Source organism: Juglans microcarpa x Juglans regia, chromosome 8D, assembly GCF_004785595.1.
Source record: "Juglans microcarpa x Juglans regia isolate MS1-56 chromosome 8D, Jm3101_v1.0, whole genome shotgun sequence".
Lineage (NCBI taxonomy): Eukaryota > Viridiplantae > Streptophyta > Magnoliopsida > Fagales > Juglandaceae > Juglans > Juglans microcarpa x Juglans regia.
The window spans coordinates 16,769,446-16,788,872 of record NC_054608.1 but is presented as its reverse complement, the minus strand read 5'-3'; the positions used below and the strand labels follow the sequence as shown (position 1 = coordinate 16,788,872).

At 36.4% G+C, this 19,427-nt stretch overlaps 1 protein-coding gene across 2 annotated transcripts in view; it reads left to right on the top strand.

Annotated features, from left to right (window-relative positions):
* The first annotated feature begins 2,703 nt into the window (after window positions 1-2,703).
* The window catches only part of LOC121242554 (myosin-15), a 37,237-nt gene continuing 20,513 nt past the window's right edge, over window positions 2,704-19,427 (top strand). Inside the window, exons 1-11 of one of the 2 annotated variants that reach the window (XM_041140432.1) lie at window positions 2,704-2,862; window positions 3,066-3,194; window positions 3,289-3,435; window positions 5,662-5,807; window positions 5,931-6,087; window positions 6,412-6,470; window positions 14,734-14,890; window positions 15,086-15,235; window positions 16,051-16,187; window positions 16,711-16,857; window positions 16,957-17,058. In XM_041140432.1, coding sequence (XP_040996366.1) covers window positions 2,857-2,862; window positions 3,066-3,194; window positions 3,289-3,435; window positions 5,662-5,807; window positions 5,931-6,087; window positions 6,412-6,470; window positions 14,734-14,890; window positions 15,086-15,235; window positions 16,051-16,187; window positions 16,711-16,857; window positions 16,957-17,058 — 1,337 coding nt within the window. In that variant the 5' untranslated portion in view covers window positions 2,704-2,856. Of the gene's footprint in view, window positions 2,863-3,065; window positions 3,195-3,288; window positions 3,436-5,661; window positions 5,808-5,930; window positions 6,088-6,411; window positions 6,471-14,555; window positions 14,634-14,733; window positions 14,891-15,085; window positions 15,236-16,050; window positions 16,188-16,710; window positions 16,858-16,956; window positions 17,059-19,427 lie in introns of those variants that run through there. The other variant, XM_041140433.1, reaches the window with a different exon arrangement.

The following is a 19,427-nucleotide window of genomic DNA, read 5'->3' as shown; positions in this document are numbered from 1 at the left end:
AAATCTTTTTATTCTGTATAATATACATTTATCTGGGTATTTATTACTTTTTTCTAATCACTAACTTCTAAATGCATGGTTACAATGTTTGGATCTCTTGGATTGATGACATCTATGCTGGTGCATTGTCTTTAACATTTTATTCTCTAAAATAATTTTTAGCTCCATAAAAATTATGGGTGACATCTTGGATCTCTTGTACATGAAGGTGTAGAATGTAGAAACACACTATAACCGGCATTGAAGTGAAAACTAAGAAAATATTTTTAGTTTTCATAAATTAAAAATATTAAAGTTGAAAATCTAAAAGATGAGTTTTGGGTTGAGGAGTCCTAGCCTATTAGAAGACATTAATAATCATAATCTAAGCATTACCCATGCTAGGAATAATTAATGGGAAAAAAAAATAGCCAACTAACTACTTCTTGTCAATGCCGACACTTCATTCAGCCTTCTCCACAATAACCTATATAGCACAAGAAAATCCATGTAAATAGTAATTGAAGACAACTCCTAGGTGTAAGAGTTCTGCTAGATATATTAGATTACATGAATCATCAACGACAACTTCTAAAGAAACCCATATTTTGAATCCGATTCTGGACGACCAATCTCAAATAACAAAGAAACTCATAAAACGAGTTACAAAAAAAATTTGATAGATTGGAAATAGTTAAGGCATCCAACAACAAAAATAACAACACTAACATACCCAAGAAGAATACGGTCCCAATCCTAACACAAGTACAAGACATAATTTTAAAATCGCAAATCTCCTTACCTTTGCAAATGGAGCAATTAACACAGAAACAACATCCCAAAAGTAAAGAAAACTCAGATAACAACCAGTGCAAACCAACTCAACAAAGTAAAAGGTAAACACCCCAAAATGAAGCGCATCAAATAAAGCAGCCAACCAACAATTACATTAAAAAAAAAGACCATTTCCCTCTGTTTTATGAGAAAATACAGGTTAATTTTTTTTTAATCGAATAGGATTGCACACGCCTCCTTTCCAAACGGAGATTTCTTACCAAGCCAACCCAGACGATGACCCCGAAGACTAAGGCAGAAGAAGACTAAACGCAGAAGATCAGAGTTTTTCTCAGTTTTTTTCCACTTTCTTTTAACAATCAAAGTACAATATGAAGTAAGAAGAGCCCATTCCAGTTTTTCCACTTTTCTGTAGAGCTCATTTGGAAACTTGAAGAACAAGCCAACATTTTCATCTTTCTCGCATTTCTTCTTCTGCTTCTTCTTTTTTTTTTTTTAAATAAAATATAATGTTTGACGTGGCATACTCCAATTGCCCACCGTTTGCAAGGGCAGACTGCCCCTAGTAGAACTGATAATGTAATAATAAAAGCAGTGAAAAACAAGTCATAGAACGAAAGCGAAATATTGTTTTTATTATGAATTTTTATTATATTTATTAGAAAAAAATCTATTAATCATCTATTTTCTTATCATTCTCTCATTATTCTATGATATGATATTAGATGATAAATTCATAAATAAAATATAATAAATATTCTCCAATCTTCTAATACTACATCAAAAAATGATGAAAATTGAAATGAGAAGTAGCATTAATAAATATATTCTATATTTTAAGTGTGAAAAATTTTCCCAATAAGTATTTGCCGTTTAAATGGTTGAGAGATAACTCATTTAAGATATAATTATTCTGTTTTTAAAATAGTGTGTAAAATATACAAATAATATTAGATATAGTTCTAAATATACAGGACTTATGCATTATCTTTGAATAAAAGTGGTGTCTACAATTAAAAAAAAATAAAATTTTCACTTGATTATCAAATTTATCTACTTTTTTTTTTCTTTAAAGAACATGCAAGATTTGTATATTGGAGAATTGCAAATACAATTTTTTTAAATTGTATATATTTTATTAAATATGTTATCTACATTAGCTTATAAATAGATTTATTCTTTAAATATAACATATCGAGAAGTAAATTGAGAATAAAAGAATTTAAAAACGAAAAACAACGCTACTAATCCTTCTAATTTTTAAAAAATAATATTTGTAATTTTAGTTGTGTAAGATTTGTGCACTTTTTTTAAAAAAATTTAAAATTTACGTAAACAAATTAATTTTTTTAATAATAAACATAACTTTTTCTTTTTTATAAAAGAACGAGACTTGCATATTATAAGACTATATTTAATATTATTCTCTAATTTATGCTCTTAAATAATTCAAACAATAATATTAAAAAAATGATTAGAAAATAAATAGACTTCGTACTCCACAATAGTCACAATTTTATTTTTTAATTTACACTTCAAATTATTAAAATTGTAAATTTATATATTAAATCAATACTTTTCAAAAACTTGAATCTTCAATCCAGACATAACCGTTGAAATGAAAAAAACTGATTATTAGAATCAGACCGTAACCAAAGGTGTAAGAGTGCTGCTTTTTATTCATATTTTTTTAATATTTTTAAATATTTATAAACAATATAAAAAAAATTAATATATTAATAATCAATTCTTTAATTAATAAATAAAAAAAATATAAAAAATTTAAATATATGAGCAATCAAATTAAGAAGGTAAAGTAAGATGATATGGTAGATTATTGAAAGTGTAAACTGCCATTTCCATTTGTTTCTAAATTTTTAAATTTTCTCGATAACCAAACAGTGAGCAAATAAGGAAACAACGAATCGTGTGGCTGTACTGGAGAAATACGCATACGAATACAAATGCCGTACCGGAGGGGCGACGTGTCCTAATAGCATATAAATACTCTGAAGTTTCGCCATTTGACGCCTAGTATTACACACCTGTTAGGGCGGGAACCCAAAATTTCACCTAAAAGACATGCCCGTAAGTCTCTCTCTCTCTCTCTCTCTCTCTCTCTCTTGCCCCTCTCGTTTCCTAGGGTTTCAACTTTCAATTTCAAACTCTACTATCTCCTTTTATCTTTGCTCTCTCTCGGAGGTTTCCTCCAGAACCGACAAAATTCTGGTGGGTGTGGGGAAGGGGGGGTATTTTTGGCTCTTCTTCACGCTGCCTGCTTTCTTTCTCAGGAACCAAAGATGAGCCTCCGTAAGGGCTCCAAGGTTTGGGTCGAGGACAGAGATTTGGCCTGGGTGGCCGCTGAAGCTATAGAATTTGTTGGCAAACAAGTTCGGGTCCTAACCGCTTCGGGAAAGAAGGTGGAAATTTTGTTTTTCTCGGAGGATGTATTTTCTAACGGTATTGTGAAATTCGTGTGGTTTTTGGACTTACTTTATTGAAGGGTTTCTGTAGGTCTTGGCTTCTCCGGAGAAGTTATTTCCGAGGGATGCGGATGAGGAGGACCATGGTGGAGTGGACGACATGACCAAGTTGACCTATTTGAATGAGCCTGGGGTGCTTTACAATCTCCAGAGGAGATATTCACTTAATGACATATATGTGAGTCGTAATAGTCTCAATAATGGGGTGTTAATGCTAGTTGAAAGATGGGGGGGCTTGGTTACTTTAATGGCCAAGTCTAGTTAATTGTGGATTTGTTGGTCATTGCGCCTTTAATGCAATTTGTATGTAGTGGTTAAATAGATGCTGATAAATGCTCGAATTCAAGTTCTTCGAGTTAAAGTGACAGAAAAAGGGCGAAATTTTCAAGTAGATTGGATTAAAATATAGTCAAAATCAGGGTCTGAAGTCTGAGTTGGTTTCTGACATGGCAGATCGGCATTTTGCCATTTCTATTTTGAGTTATGGATGTGATTAATGCTGTAACGTCTTCTACTCTTAATCTCAATTGTTAGTTATAACGACGTTTACCAGTCCTTCATTTCTTTGAGTACTTTTTAAATAGCAAAATTCTTTTTTTTGATAAGTTAAATAGCAAAATTCTTTAGTCGTGAAATCTAGTAAATTCTGATTTGGCATGCCAAGTTGGTGTTCTTGTATTTTAATTTTTGGCTTACAGACAGCCATGTGTAGAAGGAAGCTCTTTTCCTTGTCAAAATTCTGTTGTGCATAGATATGCATGTATTAGCTAATACTGTCTTGCTCTCTCAATTTAGTCATCTTAAGTAGTTAGATTATTAGCATCTGGTCTCCAAAAATTGTTTTTTAGCTAAATTTTGACAAAAACGTCTTAAACAACTTCACATCACATTCTGTTTTTTAGGGAAAAGTTTTAGGATTGCTACAGTGACTCTGGAGAGCCATTGTAGCAATCCCAAATATTAATTTTTATGTATTTTATTTAAACATTTGATAAAAAGAATAAATACAAAAATAATTAGATGGAGTGCGGAAAGATTAGGGAATGGGATGTATGATGTATTTGGATAGTGGTTTGCTAAAATAGAAAAACTGGATTTGATAGTTAAAAGTTTGGTGAAATTTTAGGAATGAGATGTGAATGCTGATATGATTGCCAGGGCTGACACTTCTTAGTTATGGCTAAAATAATGGAAGTGCATATTCTGGTTGTCAGGCATGGCATTTTGTCCTCCCTGATTGGTAAATGGCTAGAAAAATAAAATAATATTTGAGGACCAAATATCTTTCAAGTTTAATTATAATACTTCAGAGCACTCGTAAAAAAAATTTATAATACTTCAGAGCAGGGGTGGACCTAATATAAAGATAATTCCCCCCCCCCCCCCCAAAAAAAAAAAAAAAACAAAAACAAAAACATTTTCAAAAATTTCACTTAGTACTTTTTTTTTAATCAGACATAGTAGTTAGTTGTCTAGGTTTCTTTTAGTTTTTCAACAATTTTTTCATACTTACGCCTATTTTTTGTCATTAATAAAATCTCACATTCTCATTTTTTTCACATCTCATAAGAGGTGTTTCTTTTTATAAGCTATTTGATAAATCTACAACCTCATTTTTCCTATTTATTTACACTTTTCTTTTCATGTCTTCTACTGGCTAATTTATTAATTTGGATTAATTTTGTTAGTAAGTACATAGATACTAGCATGGAATTAACAATTAGGAGCGAATGCAAAGATATAACCACATAACTAATTTTTATCGTTAGTTTCCACAAATCTTACATGGCTATTTCTATCTTAATTATTTTATCGTTCACTTGAACTCCATGGAGCTCAAGTGAGAGGTTCAGATTGACGGCTTTAATAGCTACCTTATATGGTTAATGTTAAATGTTGGTTACACATTTTGCTACCTAAAATGTTGGTTACTGTTCACCCCTATGTACAACACACTTTCCCCCCACGCACCAAATCCTAGTTCTGCCCATGCTTCATAGTACTCGTAAAAAAAATATAATACTTCAGAGTCCCGATTTTGTAGATCATCTTTTTAAACCACAATTTAATTCTTATAGCTGTTTTACTGGATTTTGTTTTGGGTAAAGTGAGAAATATCATTTCATCAATTATGTGATGGTACAATCATCAAGAAAATAACATTTTTATAAAACATAAACACAAGGGGATTCTGCACATCATCCCCTCTAAAAAAAGGTTAACAGCACTCATCTGATGCCTCTAGTATGCAGCCTGATATATCTCAATATAATTTGTAGTTTTTCAAATTGATTGATTTATGAGAGAACATCATCTTGCAGTTACACATGCTGTTACTTCAGATGAATAAGTGGAAGTTTAATTTTTTGATCTGAGATGTGAATTATTTTTGTTTTTTTGATAGACGTACACAGGGAGCATTCTGATTGCTGTGAACCCGTTCACAAAGTTGCCCCACTTGTACAATGTTCATATGATGGAGCAGTATAAAGGGGCTCCATTTGGAGAGCTAAGCCCTCATGTTTTTGCTGTGGCTGATGCATCATATAGGTTTATTACTTTTTTTTTGAACAGTCTAGGTCTGTTACTTCTAATGTTGTATAAACTGAGTGGTGATCTCTGATAGATTTTGCTCTTTTTTTTTTTTTATGCTTTGTTGGTTATATGTTGTAGAGCAATGATGTATGACAATAAAAGTCAATCTATACTGGTTAGTGGAGAGAGTGGGGCCGGAAAGACTGAGACTACGAAATTGATTATGCAATATCTTACTTATGTCGGTGGTCGTGCTGCTGGAGATGACCGAACAGTCGAGCAGCAAGTTCTTGAAGTAAGAGTTATCCTTGTATCAAATGAATTAGCAAGCATAGCTGCCTGTTTACAATTTGTGTTAGCATATATTCATTTATTTGTTTGTTGGTAGAGTACTTTTGGTCACTGCATATAAAAATTGATAGCTAAGAAGTTATGGCTAGGTTGCTAGGGACTCTGTATAGAATGGCCCGATTTGTCTTGAACCTTTGTTGAACCTGGAGTGGGTCCTGTTTGCTTGTGATAAGCGACTGGCCACTTTTTTCTCTAACAATTTTGAAATTTTGGTGTTCTGCACTTTTTGATTTCAACATGTCTTGATTCCACTTTCTGCATGATTCAGTCAAATCCACTCTTGGAGGCATTTGGGAATGCGAGGACTGTGAGAAATGACAATTCAAGGTGGTTTTTATTCCTTTTCCCCTCCATTGTTACTCATTTTTCACTAAGATGCAGCTCTAAATTGCTTGCCATCATATGGTGTTTACCCATTCCATCTCGAACAAACTAAGAAATGAGCTTGATATTCACTATTTAATCATATTCCGTTTGAAGATGATAAAAGAATCTTATTAATTAGTGATTTCTTTATTGACTTGCATGCATCCAAAATGTTGCATTGTGAGAAAATGCTTTATATGTTAGTATTTCATTTCTATTTTCCTTTATGTCAAGTCGTAAATTTTTATAACTATTATCGTTGAGGAATGTTAAAATTGGCTGGATGATGCATTTGTCTAAGGGGGGTAGAATAACTTTCATAAAGAGCACTCTCTCAAACCTACCCACCTACTTCATGTCTCTATTTCCCTTCCCCTGGAGGTATTGCAAATTGCATTAAGAAGTTTCAAAGAGATTTTTCATGGGTTGGTGAGGATGAGCTGGAATTTTATCTAGTGAATTGGCCCCAGTTGTGCTCCCCAATCTCTGAGGATGGGTTGAGTTTCAGGAAATTAATGACATTCAATCGAGCATTCTTGGAAAAGTGTCTATGACGGTGTGCCAATGAAAGAGTCAATGGAGAGCAATGATCTATATGAAATATAATAGTGCATGGGGGTGGATAGAGCTCTAATGAGGTGAATGGGCCCTATGGGGTTGGGCCATGAAAATATTCGAAGGAACTTGGGGGGAGTTTTTGTAGCATACTAGATATGAGGTAGGTGATGGATCAAGATAATCTTTTATATGATATGGGGTGCAGAGATCAGCCTTCTAAAGGGCTTTTCTGGATATATTACACATTAGTAAATCCTTTTGAGAACCACTTATAAAAAAAAGTAAATCCTTTTGAGAACCTTGGTAAAGGCCTTGGGCTTGGGGGTATGCTCCCCCTAGGTTTAAGGTTTAAATCCCCTTGGGTGCAAACAATCTCTAGGGGCCATTAGATTGAAGAATTTTCTCCTTGAATTACCTGAGGTGCACTTATTGGAAACTCCTTGCCGAGAGCTTGTGCACCCTCGAGATTAGTCGGGATGTTGTTCTGGACACCCGGTGCCAATAAAAAAAAGTAATTCCTTTTGAGAACCTATGTAAGACGTGTTGTGGTACTTAAATGGTTTTGCATGTGCAAAAGGGTGGGGGAAACTTCGGATCAACTCTTACTTCATTTTAAGGTAGGTAGCACTTTATGGCAAACTTGGGTGATGCTTAGATAAGTGCACCTCAGGTAATTCAAAAAAACAAAGGTCGATTTGGGAGTGATCACAACAGGCTATTATGGAGAATGATTTTGATATGACTAATAGGTGCCTTTGGCAAGAAAGGAATGATCAGATGTTTGAAGATAGCACAAGAACATTAGAGGATCTCAAAGATTTATTCTTTAAAACGCTAGAGTTTTTGATGGTTACCCATTGATGTTTCTCTAGCTTTAGCTTTTAGTATTTTCTTTTGCTTTCTACAATTAGTTGTATATAATGTATACTCCCTTTTCTACTTGGATAATGCTTTTTTCATAATTTCAGAATCTAAGTATAGTGAAACTACTTACTAAAAAAGTCTTAGAATAGGTAGACTAAGGCATTGTTTGTTTTCAGGAAATATCTCATCTCACTTCATCATTACAACTTTCCCAAATCCCCACACAAAATAAAATAAACAATTTAATTTTTTCAAATCCCAAAACAAAAAAAAAATATTAAAAAATATATTCTAACAATATTTTATTCAACTTTTTAACTTTAATCTCAACTCATCTCATCTCATCTTTGAAAACTAAGGGCTCGTTTGGATACTATGAATATCTCAAAATATTTGTGAATATTAGTGAAATAGTTTATCCAGGCCCATGTGGCGTGTCAAAGACACCGTCAACCCTCCTAGGGCCGATATAGGCCTTCGGGTATTATAAGGGCCCAACTCTTCGATGGGTGGCCCACTGCTTCTGGGTTTGACCTAGAATTCGCTGACGGTTACATCCGATCATTCTTCGGTAGTCCCCATGCTGGTTTTGCTGTCGGGGATTGAGTTTCTCGACAAGGAGTTACGGGTTGCCCTCATTTAAGTGAGATCTGTTCCATTTATAGATCCTTGGATGCCATCGATGAGTGAGGGTGGTTCGATGGTGCAGAGAGGAGATGCTCCTTTAAATTTGGGGATCATGGATGCGAGGTCAGAGGAAAAAACTATTGTGCCTTTGGGGTCTCTTGGATCTAAGTGTGTTGATGATGCTTATCCCCTGTTGGCCCATTGTTCTCTATGCATCCTTCAGTCAGCGCTCTTCCCATGTTTATCACTAGGCCCCTTTTTGTGGGTGTCCCTTTGGAAGATGTGATGGTGGCTGATTGTTCTGTCCAAGGCCATGTAGTTGGGGCAGAGAGTGGTATGGGGTTCTGTGAGGAGAGTTCTGATCCTTTTTGCTCTTTGTCTGAGTATCAGGATGTGGATTATAATCTTCAGTTGGTGCCTGAGGAGGCTAAGGTGGATCCAGAGCCGCTATGTACCTTGTCCCAATAGCTTGCTAAGGGTGGTTTATCGGATTGGGTGACTTAAGAAAGTTAAGGATATTTAGGATTGTGTGGGGATTTCTTGTGAAGAGTTTGAGAATCAATTTAGGGCATTACTCAGTGCAATTGAGGTGGGCCGATTTCTATCCCCTAAATCCAATTTGAGTAAAAATGTAGAGCTGAAGGATCTCACTTGTTCGATTAATTATGATGGGCGGGAGGGGAGTGTCAACAGAGGAAGATCTAAGGGAAAGGCTATGTCTTCCCATGAAGCCTAGAAACATTTCTTGGAATATTTGGGGTCTTAATGATCCCAATAAGTGTCTTTGGGTTAGGAATCTCTTACGCCAGTGGAAATTGGATAATGTTTGTTTGCAGGAAACAAAGCTTGAATTTATGATCGAAGCATCATTACTAGTATTTGGGGCTGTTCGTTTGTGAAATGGGTGTATCTTGCCTCTAATGGTGTGTCTGGGGGTATTCTCATTATGTGGGACTCGAGGGTCGTTGAGGCTATTGAGGAGCGTATTGGGAACTATATGTTGGCTTGTTATTTTAAAAATGTGGCAGATGGCTTTATTTGGGGTTTTGTGGGCATGTATGGGCTAGATGTGGACAAGTATAGGAAGGATTTATGGGATGAGCTTGCTGGTTTGTGCAGCTGGTGGACCTTACCGTGGTATATTGGTGGTGATTTTAATATCACTTGATTCCCTAGTTAAAGATTGGGACAAGTTCGGCTTAGCTGTACAATGAAGGAGTTTTTTGAATTTATTTTTGAAATGGATTTGGTGGATCTACCTCTCTTTGGTGGTGTGCACACTTGGTCCAATAATCAGTTTTCGACCCGTTTGGACAGATTTTGGTGTCCTTCATGGGAGGCTCATTATTCTACTTTGCTCCAGAAGAGATTGGATAGAGTTTGTTCGCATTATTTCCCTATTGTTTTGAATTGTGGAGGCATTCACGAGGGTAAAAGATACTTTCAAGTTTGAAATATGTGGTTGAAAGTTGATGGTTTTGTGGAAAAAGTTAGATCGTGGTGGTCTTTGTATCAGTTAGAGGGTTCACCAAGCTTTATATTGGCCAGGAAATTGAAACCTTTTGAAGAGGGATTTGAAGATGTGGAATGCCGAGGTGTTTGGACATCTTGATAGTAAAAAATGGCAAAATCTATTTGGGAGGGTGTGCTGGAAAAAACTAACAGAAAATTGGCTGGTTGGAAATGAATCTATTTGTCAAAGGGGGGCAGATTAACCCTCATTAAGAGCACATTAACTAACCTCTACATATTTTCTATCTCTATTTCCGTTACCTGTAGGTGTGGCTTCTCATATTGAGAAAGTTTTTGGTAATTTTCTATGGGGAGTTATCAAGGAGGAAACAAAGTTTCATTTTGTTGGGTGGGATAAAGTTTGTTCACCGATATCTTGTGGTGGTTAGAGGGTGCATAATTTAAGGGCTTGTTTGGAAAAAGTTTCTTACTCATCTCATCTCATCTACTTCCCAAATATCACTCAAACACAAATATTTTCAAACTAATCATTACAACTTTCCTAAACTTTCAAATAATAAAAAAAAATCAACATTTTCAAATCCCCAAACAAAAATAATATTAAAAAACTACATTCTAACAATATTTTAATTTTATAATATTTTTTATTCAATTTTTTTTTCTCTTTTCCCAAAATCTCATAAAACATTAAGGGTATGCTTAGGGAGTGAGATGTGATGAGAATTTTGTGAATAAGAGGAAGATAATTTGTGAATAGTAGTGAGATAGTTTGAGTTGAGTATTTTTTGGATTTTGGGAAGGAGAAAAAATTGAATAAAAAATATTATAAAGTTAAAAAATATATTTTTTTGATAAGTAAAAATATTATATATATAAATCAATAGGAGTAACTAAGTACACTGAACGTATACAAGAAAACACCTAACCCATACAAGAGAGCTCCTAATGACCCAAAAATCCCATGAAATCTAACCAAAATACACTAAGCCCGAATTGGGGACACCTCCCCAACCCCTTGTTTCCATAAAACTAATTCTCTACCCGAACATCTCACAATGAGATCGTCTTCACAATGCCCTCCATTTATTATTCCCTCGACTTGAGTTACCTTCTTTAGCATCGTAGTTGATTGTACATAGAAGACGCTTTAACTCCTTGTTTTTCTTAAAATGTGATTTGGTTTCAAGCATGCGACTCGCCTCAATTGCAGTGAGTAAAGCTTTAAATTGATCTTCATATTCTCCCTATTCTCCATATGAAAGCCCCATGATTTGCTGAAGTCTGTTAACTTTATTCAAAGCCCAATCTGATGGTGAACCCGCTATATCGTTTAACGGAGGGATAGAAACCAAGGGAATGACATTATCTCTAGCCACCGTACCGAATTGCACTCCCGATTCCAAACCTTACCCCACATGAGGCACCAACAACAAACCGCTAGTGTCCATTGTTTCTGCCACCATTACAGGTTCCTCCCCTCCACCAACATTGCTTGATTTTGCACCACTCCCCAACGATCCTTGTCGTGTTGCTTTGTCTGGCCCTACTGTTCCCTCCGTAGCACAGGAAGGGGAAGCACTACCTTTTGTAACCCCGTTTGCATTTTCCAAAAGAGGTTTGATTGTTTCTTCCAAAATATTCGAGACCCTGGATGGTCCCCCGTCTTCAACTAAGGATAAACCCTGGACAGAAGTACCAACCCCATTTGCATATGGTGATTGAGGTCCTACAGCTCCCTCAGGAGGCATAGTGACACTGACATGGACAAAGATGCTAGCGTCCAACGACCCTATCTGTGATGGAGTTGAAATGCCCTTTGCCGGCACACTTGTGGCATTCAAACCTGGAGGATCTACCCCCCACCCTCCCTCATCCATGCTCGGCCCACCGCCAAAACCCACGACTAAGTCCAGCCCCTTATCCACTTTAATCATCAGATCTCTCACATACTCCATAACTCCCTTCAATTGAGCTTTGACATCCCACAAGACCCCTTCCACCTCTCCCAAACTAATCAATCCTCTTAGCCACCCACGGAGCTGTCATCCCCCCTAGACACATGAACTTAGCTATCCTTTTGCTACTTTTTGAAATATGAAAATTATTTATTCTTTCGTAAAAACAAAAGTTTTTGATTCCACTTTCAACCATCTCTCGCCTTCCAATTGAGACGAGTCCACATCGCGTGTCGTCATCGTCAAATCCCTCTGTGTCCACCGCTCCCTACTGTTCCAACTTCATCTTCTTAAAGTAAAACAACAGAACTTCATCTAGGTCGGTTTTTGCAAAAAAACCCGATCGTCGAAGAGGGGGTTAATGTTGGATGGCCCTCGGCAAAGTTGCTGGGGCCCATCGATCGTATCTGTGCCGACAATGAGGGGTCACTCGCCATTCTAGAGTGGGGGAGGGTGGCGATGTTTATGTAGGGAGACAGACAGATTTGGTTTTGACGACAGAGGCAGATGACAGAGAGACGAAGATAGACAGGGACAGACGACGGCGACATACGGCACATAAGGACTACATAGGCAATGGAAACCGAGACAGAAGCTGTGAAATCCGGTCGCCGGAGGGAGGACCGACATTGGCAGACCCTTAACGGTAGCATCGGGGCTCGTCGACCAAGTCTGTTGCTGTGGTGAGATGCCACATGCCGGCTAGGGTGGGGGAGGGGTGGCGGCGGGTTTGGGTGTTCAGGTTTCTCTCTCTCTCGCTTTTACTATTGCAGGTCTCTCCTCTCAATATAGTGATTTATCTGTTTTTTTTAGAATATTAAAATATTGTTAGAATATGGTTTTATAATATTATTTTTGTTTTGGAATTTAAAAAAGTTGAATTATTTTTTATTTTTTATTTGAAAATTTGAGAAAATTGTAATAATTAATTTGAAAAAGTTGAAATGATTAGTTTGAAGATATTTGTATTTGAATTAGTTTGAGAATGCGATGGAATGAGATGAGATGATAATTTTGGAATGAGATTGTTTTCCAAACAAGGCTCAAGAGTCTTCAACAAAGCACTTTTGAGTAAATGGTTGTGGCGATATCATAGGGAAGGGGAGGGTTTGTGGAGAGAAGTCATAGATTCAAAATATGAGAGTATTAGTGGGGGCAGGTGTTTTAATGAAGCGAGGGGGACATATAGAGTGGGGTTGTGGAAATATATTCGCCCTGGATGAGATAGATTTTCTTAGGCTGCGTTTGGATATTGAGCTGAGTTCAGTTCTTTATGAATAATAGTGAGTTGAGTAGTGGAGGGAGTTATGTGTGACCCATCTAAACTGAGTTTAATGTGTGTTTGGATGTTAAGATGAGTATAATTTTTTATGAAAAATTAAAAAAGGTTGTGGGTTCCACGTATAAAGATGTGTTAAGTTGAAAAAGGTTGTGTCCCACGTATAAAGAGGTTTTGAGTTGATATGAGTTTAGTAATTTGAGAGTTGAACGTTTGGATGTTAGACTCAGTTTAAAATTAGGCTGAGCTCAGCTGAATCTTGCAACCAAATGTAGCCTAAGTTTTTCAGATTTGCAATTGGAAGAGGTCATGATGTTTATTTTTGGCATTATGTTTGGTGCAGTGAAAGGGCTTTTAAGGAGGTTTTCCCTATGCTTTACCAGATTTCTAGTGACAAAGGCGGTTGTGGCTGATCTATTGGTGCTTTCCAATGCTTCTATCCATTGGAATGTTAGTTTTTTGAGAGCTGCTCATGATTGGGAGTTAGATTTGTTTGTTTGTTTGTTTTTTTTGTACATGTTGCTATGTCGTTTGGTAATGTGTCGGAGGATAGGATGGTTTGGATTCCAGATGGAAATTTAAAATCTAGGTGCGTTCCTTCTACAAGGTCCTCTTTGGATCTCCTAATGATCATGGTTATCCTTGGAAGGCAATTTGGTATTGCAAGGTACCTCCCAAGATTGATTTCTTTATATGGACTGCATCTCTTGGGAAAATTCTCACTTTGGATAATTTGAGGAAATGTGGTCTTATTGTGTTAGATTGGTGCTTTTTGTGCAAGAAAGATGGAATCAGTTGATCATCTTTTGTTACATTGTGAAGTGGCCCGGTGTTTATGGAATGAGGTATTTAATCGGACTAGGGTGGCATGGCTTATGCCTAAAAGAGTTATGGACATTTTTAAGCACTGGACAGGTATTAAGGGGAAATGTCCACATTGCTGTTGTGTGGTGAATGATTTACTCATTGTATTATGTGGTGTTTGTGGAGGGAGAGAGACAAGAGGTGCTTTGAAGATATGGAGCGTTCATTCGATGAGCTGAAGAGATTCTTTTTCAATACTTTACTCTCTTGGGCTTTGGCCATTGATTGTAATGGGGATAATTTTCATGATTTGCTTGTATCTCTCATTATTGTTTAGTTGTAATTAGGCATATTCGATGTATACTCTCTGTGTACTTGGGCTGTGCCATTTACTGTCAATAAAATTTTACTTGTAAAAAAAAAATAGTTTGTGAATAGTAGTGAAATAGTTTGAGAATATCTGAAAACAGTTGTGTTTCCAAACAGACCCCAAATGATTGAGCAAAACTTGTGAAATATATTGAATCAATCATGTTATCCATGGATGATATTTCATTCGATATGGTATTATTATATCTTTCTATCCATTTATGTTGTCTACCATTATTTATCCTTCACCTATAATAATTATTTTTTACTTCATTTTGATTCTTTTCCATGGCAGTCGTTTTGGCAAGTTTGTTGAAATCCAATTTGATGCAAGTGGTAGAATATCAGGTGCTGCGATCAGAACTTACCTTTTGGAACGGTCCCGTGTTGTTCAGATCACAGATCCTGAAAGGAATTATCACTGCTTCTATCAGCTGTGTGCATCTGGAAGGGTGATCCCTCTCTCTCTCTCTCTCTCTATCCTTCTCTACATGCCCATACTGTACTTATGTAAATGTTAATATTATCTTATAAAGTGTGCATGGTTTTGCTTATGCCTTTTTTGAGTTGTGTTTTTGATGGTCTAATCTTATTCTACTTGGATTTTTAGTCATGGACATTGTCTTGAGATGTATCTTTAATTCTAGGATGCAGAGAAGTATAAGTTAGATCATCCAAGCCACTTTCACTACTTAAATCAAAGCAAGACCTTTGAGCTAGATGGCGTGAGCAGCTTAGAGGAATACATGAAGACCAGGCGGGCTATGGACATTGTTGGTATAAGTTATGAAGATCAGGTTTGAAAAACTATATGGAGCATGGTTCTTATAATTCCATAATTATTTTTCCCTTCGAGGTTTTTTTTTTTGATAGTTAATAAAAGAATTTTATTCCAAGAAAATAGATATAGCCCAAGTACATAGGATGTATACAAGTGAGTACACCTAAATACAAGCTAAAACAAAACACAACTAAAGCAAAACATTACAAATGTTCCCATCCCTTACAAAAACTTCAAGTGCTAAAGATAAACTCCATGAGTTCCCCCATAGAACGTTCACAATCTTCAAAACACCTCCCATTCCTCTCCAACCATAGGCACCAAAATAAACACAAGGGGATCATCCTCCACACTGCTGCACTGCCTCTACTCCCCACTGGTTCTTGCCAGCAAGCCAAGAAATCCACCACATGCATAGGCATCACCCAAGCAATAACTACCCTTGCAAAAATCTCATTCCACAACGTCATAATGAAGAAAAATATGGTTAACAGATTCACTATCCTTCTTACACATAACACCAATCAACCGCCAATAAACCTCTCATCCTCAAATTATCCGTGGTTAATATTTTCCCAAGAGACACCAGCCAACAAAAGAAAGCAACCTTGCTAGGCACCTTTGCCCTCCAAATACATTTCCAGGGATAGTCTTTAGCTCCCTGATTAGTTAACACCTTGTAAAAATATTTCACTGAAAATCTAGAGTTATTAGCTTGCACCCACAACAGACTATCCTCCCTATTCTGATCAATCTTCATATCATATATTTCACTAAAAATTTATTGTTTGTTTATTTTCTTAATTCTTATCCTTTACTCTCCATTATTAGGAGGCTATATTTCGCACCTTGGCTGCAATTCTCCACTTAGGGAACATTGAGTTTTCTCCTGGAAAGGAGCATGACTCTTCCGTCATAAAGGATCAGAAATCTAGCTTTCATATGCAGATGGCAGCTAATCTTTTCAGGTTGGTGATTTTCAAGAGAATGGGAAATGTTTTTTGCTTGAATCAGTGTTCAGACTGAGTTGTTAAATACAGTTCCAGGATCTGACTTTTAGTATTAATTGGAATTTTTAAATCCTTTGGAGCTTTTACAGATCTCTTTTTCTTATTTGTTGAGGGACGGTTTCAGAGGCAGAAGATATGAATGATATCCAAGTGAAAATATGGAGAGGTTTCGAGAGAATAAGTTGGTTTTATTGATAAGTGACTGGCTTCAATTATTGGGATCGCAGTTTTATGAGCAAGAAATATGGATATTGTTCTGTAATTGTATGTTAAAACCCTTTGTGTGACACAGGACTTTGGAGTAACAAATGGATAAGTTGGTCATTATGTGGAACACACATAAGTGTTGGTCACCATTTTGGGTTGTGAACCATAGGAGCACGCTGAGTTGGGGACTAGAGTGATTCTTTCTTGCAATGTAATAACCCTGGAGTTCGATTGATGCTTTTGGTCTCGTTGATAAGTGAACCTCTTGAATCAGGTGTGATGTAAACCTCTTGCTAGCTACACTTTGTACTCGTTCAATTCAAACTCGTGAAGGAAGTATTGTTAAAGCTCTCGACTGTAATTCTGCTGTTGCTAGTCGGGATGCATTGGCAAAAACTGTTTATTCTCGGCTGTTTGATTGGTATGCTTCTATTCACTGTACAATCAAGAACCATTTCTGTAATTTATGCAAATGTTTTTTTGGAATGGAATCTATTACTAATTTTGATATTCCTTTCAGGCTTGTGGATAAGATCAACAGGTCTGTTGGGCAAGACCTGAATTCCCGAGTGCAAATTGGAGTATTGGACATCTATGGGTTTGAATGCTTTAAGGATAACAGGTAATTATTAACATATTTGAGCTTTGTTTGACTTGTTTTCCTATAACAACAAAGGCTTCTTTGGGGTGCATCTTAACTTATTATTGAATGCTGGTATGTTATTTGATTGGCTTGGTCTCTTGATTATTCTTGACCATGTAGGTCTGGTAACAGCTTCTAGTATTTGCTTTCAGTGATATTGTCTCTAGGATATTCTGTGTGTAAACTGTATAGTTGCGTGCATTGGCTGCCATTTTTCTGCCCCTTTATATTTTTTACTAGTCCTATTTTTGGGGCCATAGTCTTATTTGCACACTCATTAAACTATATTTTCATTTCCCTTATAATTTTTTAAATGAAAAATTAGCAAAGTAGAGTGATCAACAATGCAAGCCAGATAAGAATTCATACTTCTTGGACCTGGGCAAATACCATCATAGCAAGGACTATGTTGACCCACTGCCAGTACCACTTTGAATTTTACTGAACTCAGGGTGTTGTTCTGGTGCCGAGCCCTCATTGCCTATTCATTTCCACATGTTCTTCGTCTACATCACGGTCACTGCTGTCATTGGCTTCAAGGGACGTAGACCTTGTGGCAGTGTTGGGCGTTTGATGTCTCGGGTAAAGTCCCATCAATGCTTTCTAGTTCCTCATCTCATTTTCCTCTCTTCCAGCCACCCTCCTGCGCTTGAATTGAAGCTAAGAGAAGTGCTACCAACCCTTGATTTGAGACTTTTTCTTGTGGTGCTTGTGATAGTGGTGAGAACAATTTAAAATATGTTCAAATAGATAATTTTTTAGAGTAGTGTTTGGGTATTTGTGAAAGTGGCAGGTCCGTAGAGAATGTCTGGGAAGAATTTTTTTTGATAAGTACGGCTGGGAAGAAGATTTTTGCGAGATGTGTTTTTGTTCACGAACAAGGGCTATAGAAGAGATGATTTCTTTTGTGAGATCATTTTTTTTCATTTCTAAACTTTTTTGGATGGAAAATGTTTTTTTCCTTCTAAATTTAGAAAACAGGATTTTATTTAATAATCCAAACATGCCCTCTAACTTCTATCCTTGGCTATGATTTTCTCCCAATTTTTAGGCCCCATAATCCCCTACCCCATTTCTTATAGTTTAGAAGAGGTGGAAGAAAATATTGTGCTATATTTTTTTTAAGACTGATAGTGAGGTGACGCAGTCAGTTAATAAATCACAGGGAATGAAATAGATAAAGATTTCATGTTGGTTCAAAGTTCATGAAGTTTACTGTGACTTGACAAAGATATACAAGAAACACAGTTATGAAAGATCTATATAAAAAAACTGCCTGGCAAAAGGGGATTGGAGGACATCTCTATAACTGTTGTATGGATGATTATTTGGAGTTCTTTAATATGCAAATATACTACCCCTTTATGGCTCCTGGAAACTACATTTGTGGAGGCTCTAAAAAGTTAACTGCAAAATGTTTCTAAGACCTTTCTTGACTAGTACTGCATTGAAAGATAAATGTTGACTTGGTGGGTTTTCCGTTGTAATCGGAAGCTTGAGAGCTTTGGCCTTTTGTCCTTCCAGTGATGATGCTTGGGATTTTTGGTTGGTCCAAAAGAGGGATTGAAAGGTAATATAAATGCATTTTGGCTGCTGCCCTGTTGTCTTGCTTGAGCAGGAGCAGCAGTTGTAATTTTTTGGGGCATGAAACTTCCCACAGCATAGTCTCAAGCTTCTGATTTTGATATCATTTTCCAGCTGAATTCATAGTTATCCCTAGATTATATTCCTTTATAAATGCTCCACTTGCATAGTTTTGTCGAATATCTGGAGAAATTTTCACAAAGGATTTGAATATTTTCCTAGAATTACCATTGCATTACATAAATGAAATAAAAGAAAGATTTGCTACAGAGATGCCTTTTAGAGGTTATAGGCATGCGGCTTGAATTTGATGCTAAAGTGTAATGACCCAAGGATTCTGTCAGATCTTGGCTTATACTCCATAAGCTTTAGTCAAATGTTACAATTAGTGCCTTTTGGAATTATTTTAAAGGATAAAAATTTCTCCCTCCCAGGTCATGAGATCGTTTTCATCACCTATATTCTATTCCGGATATTACAGTGTCGCTTCCATAAATTGTAGACATACTTGTCAAGCCATTTTGTTGTAGGTGGCATGGCTGAACTCCCACACTTTTTGTGCGGGAACTTGGCACTGGTACCATTTGTAATGATTTGAGGAAAGTCCAAGCTTCATCTAGGCAATGTGGGATCTTGTTCACCTACTCCTCCATTCAGTCTGGAGTATTATAAGAAGAGAGAGATTTGGATCCCCTAGAGTTCAAACTCTAGGGCTAGAGTAGGAGAGAGAGAGAGAGACACATAAAGTGGGTTCTACAACACTT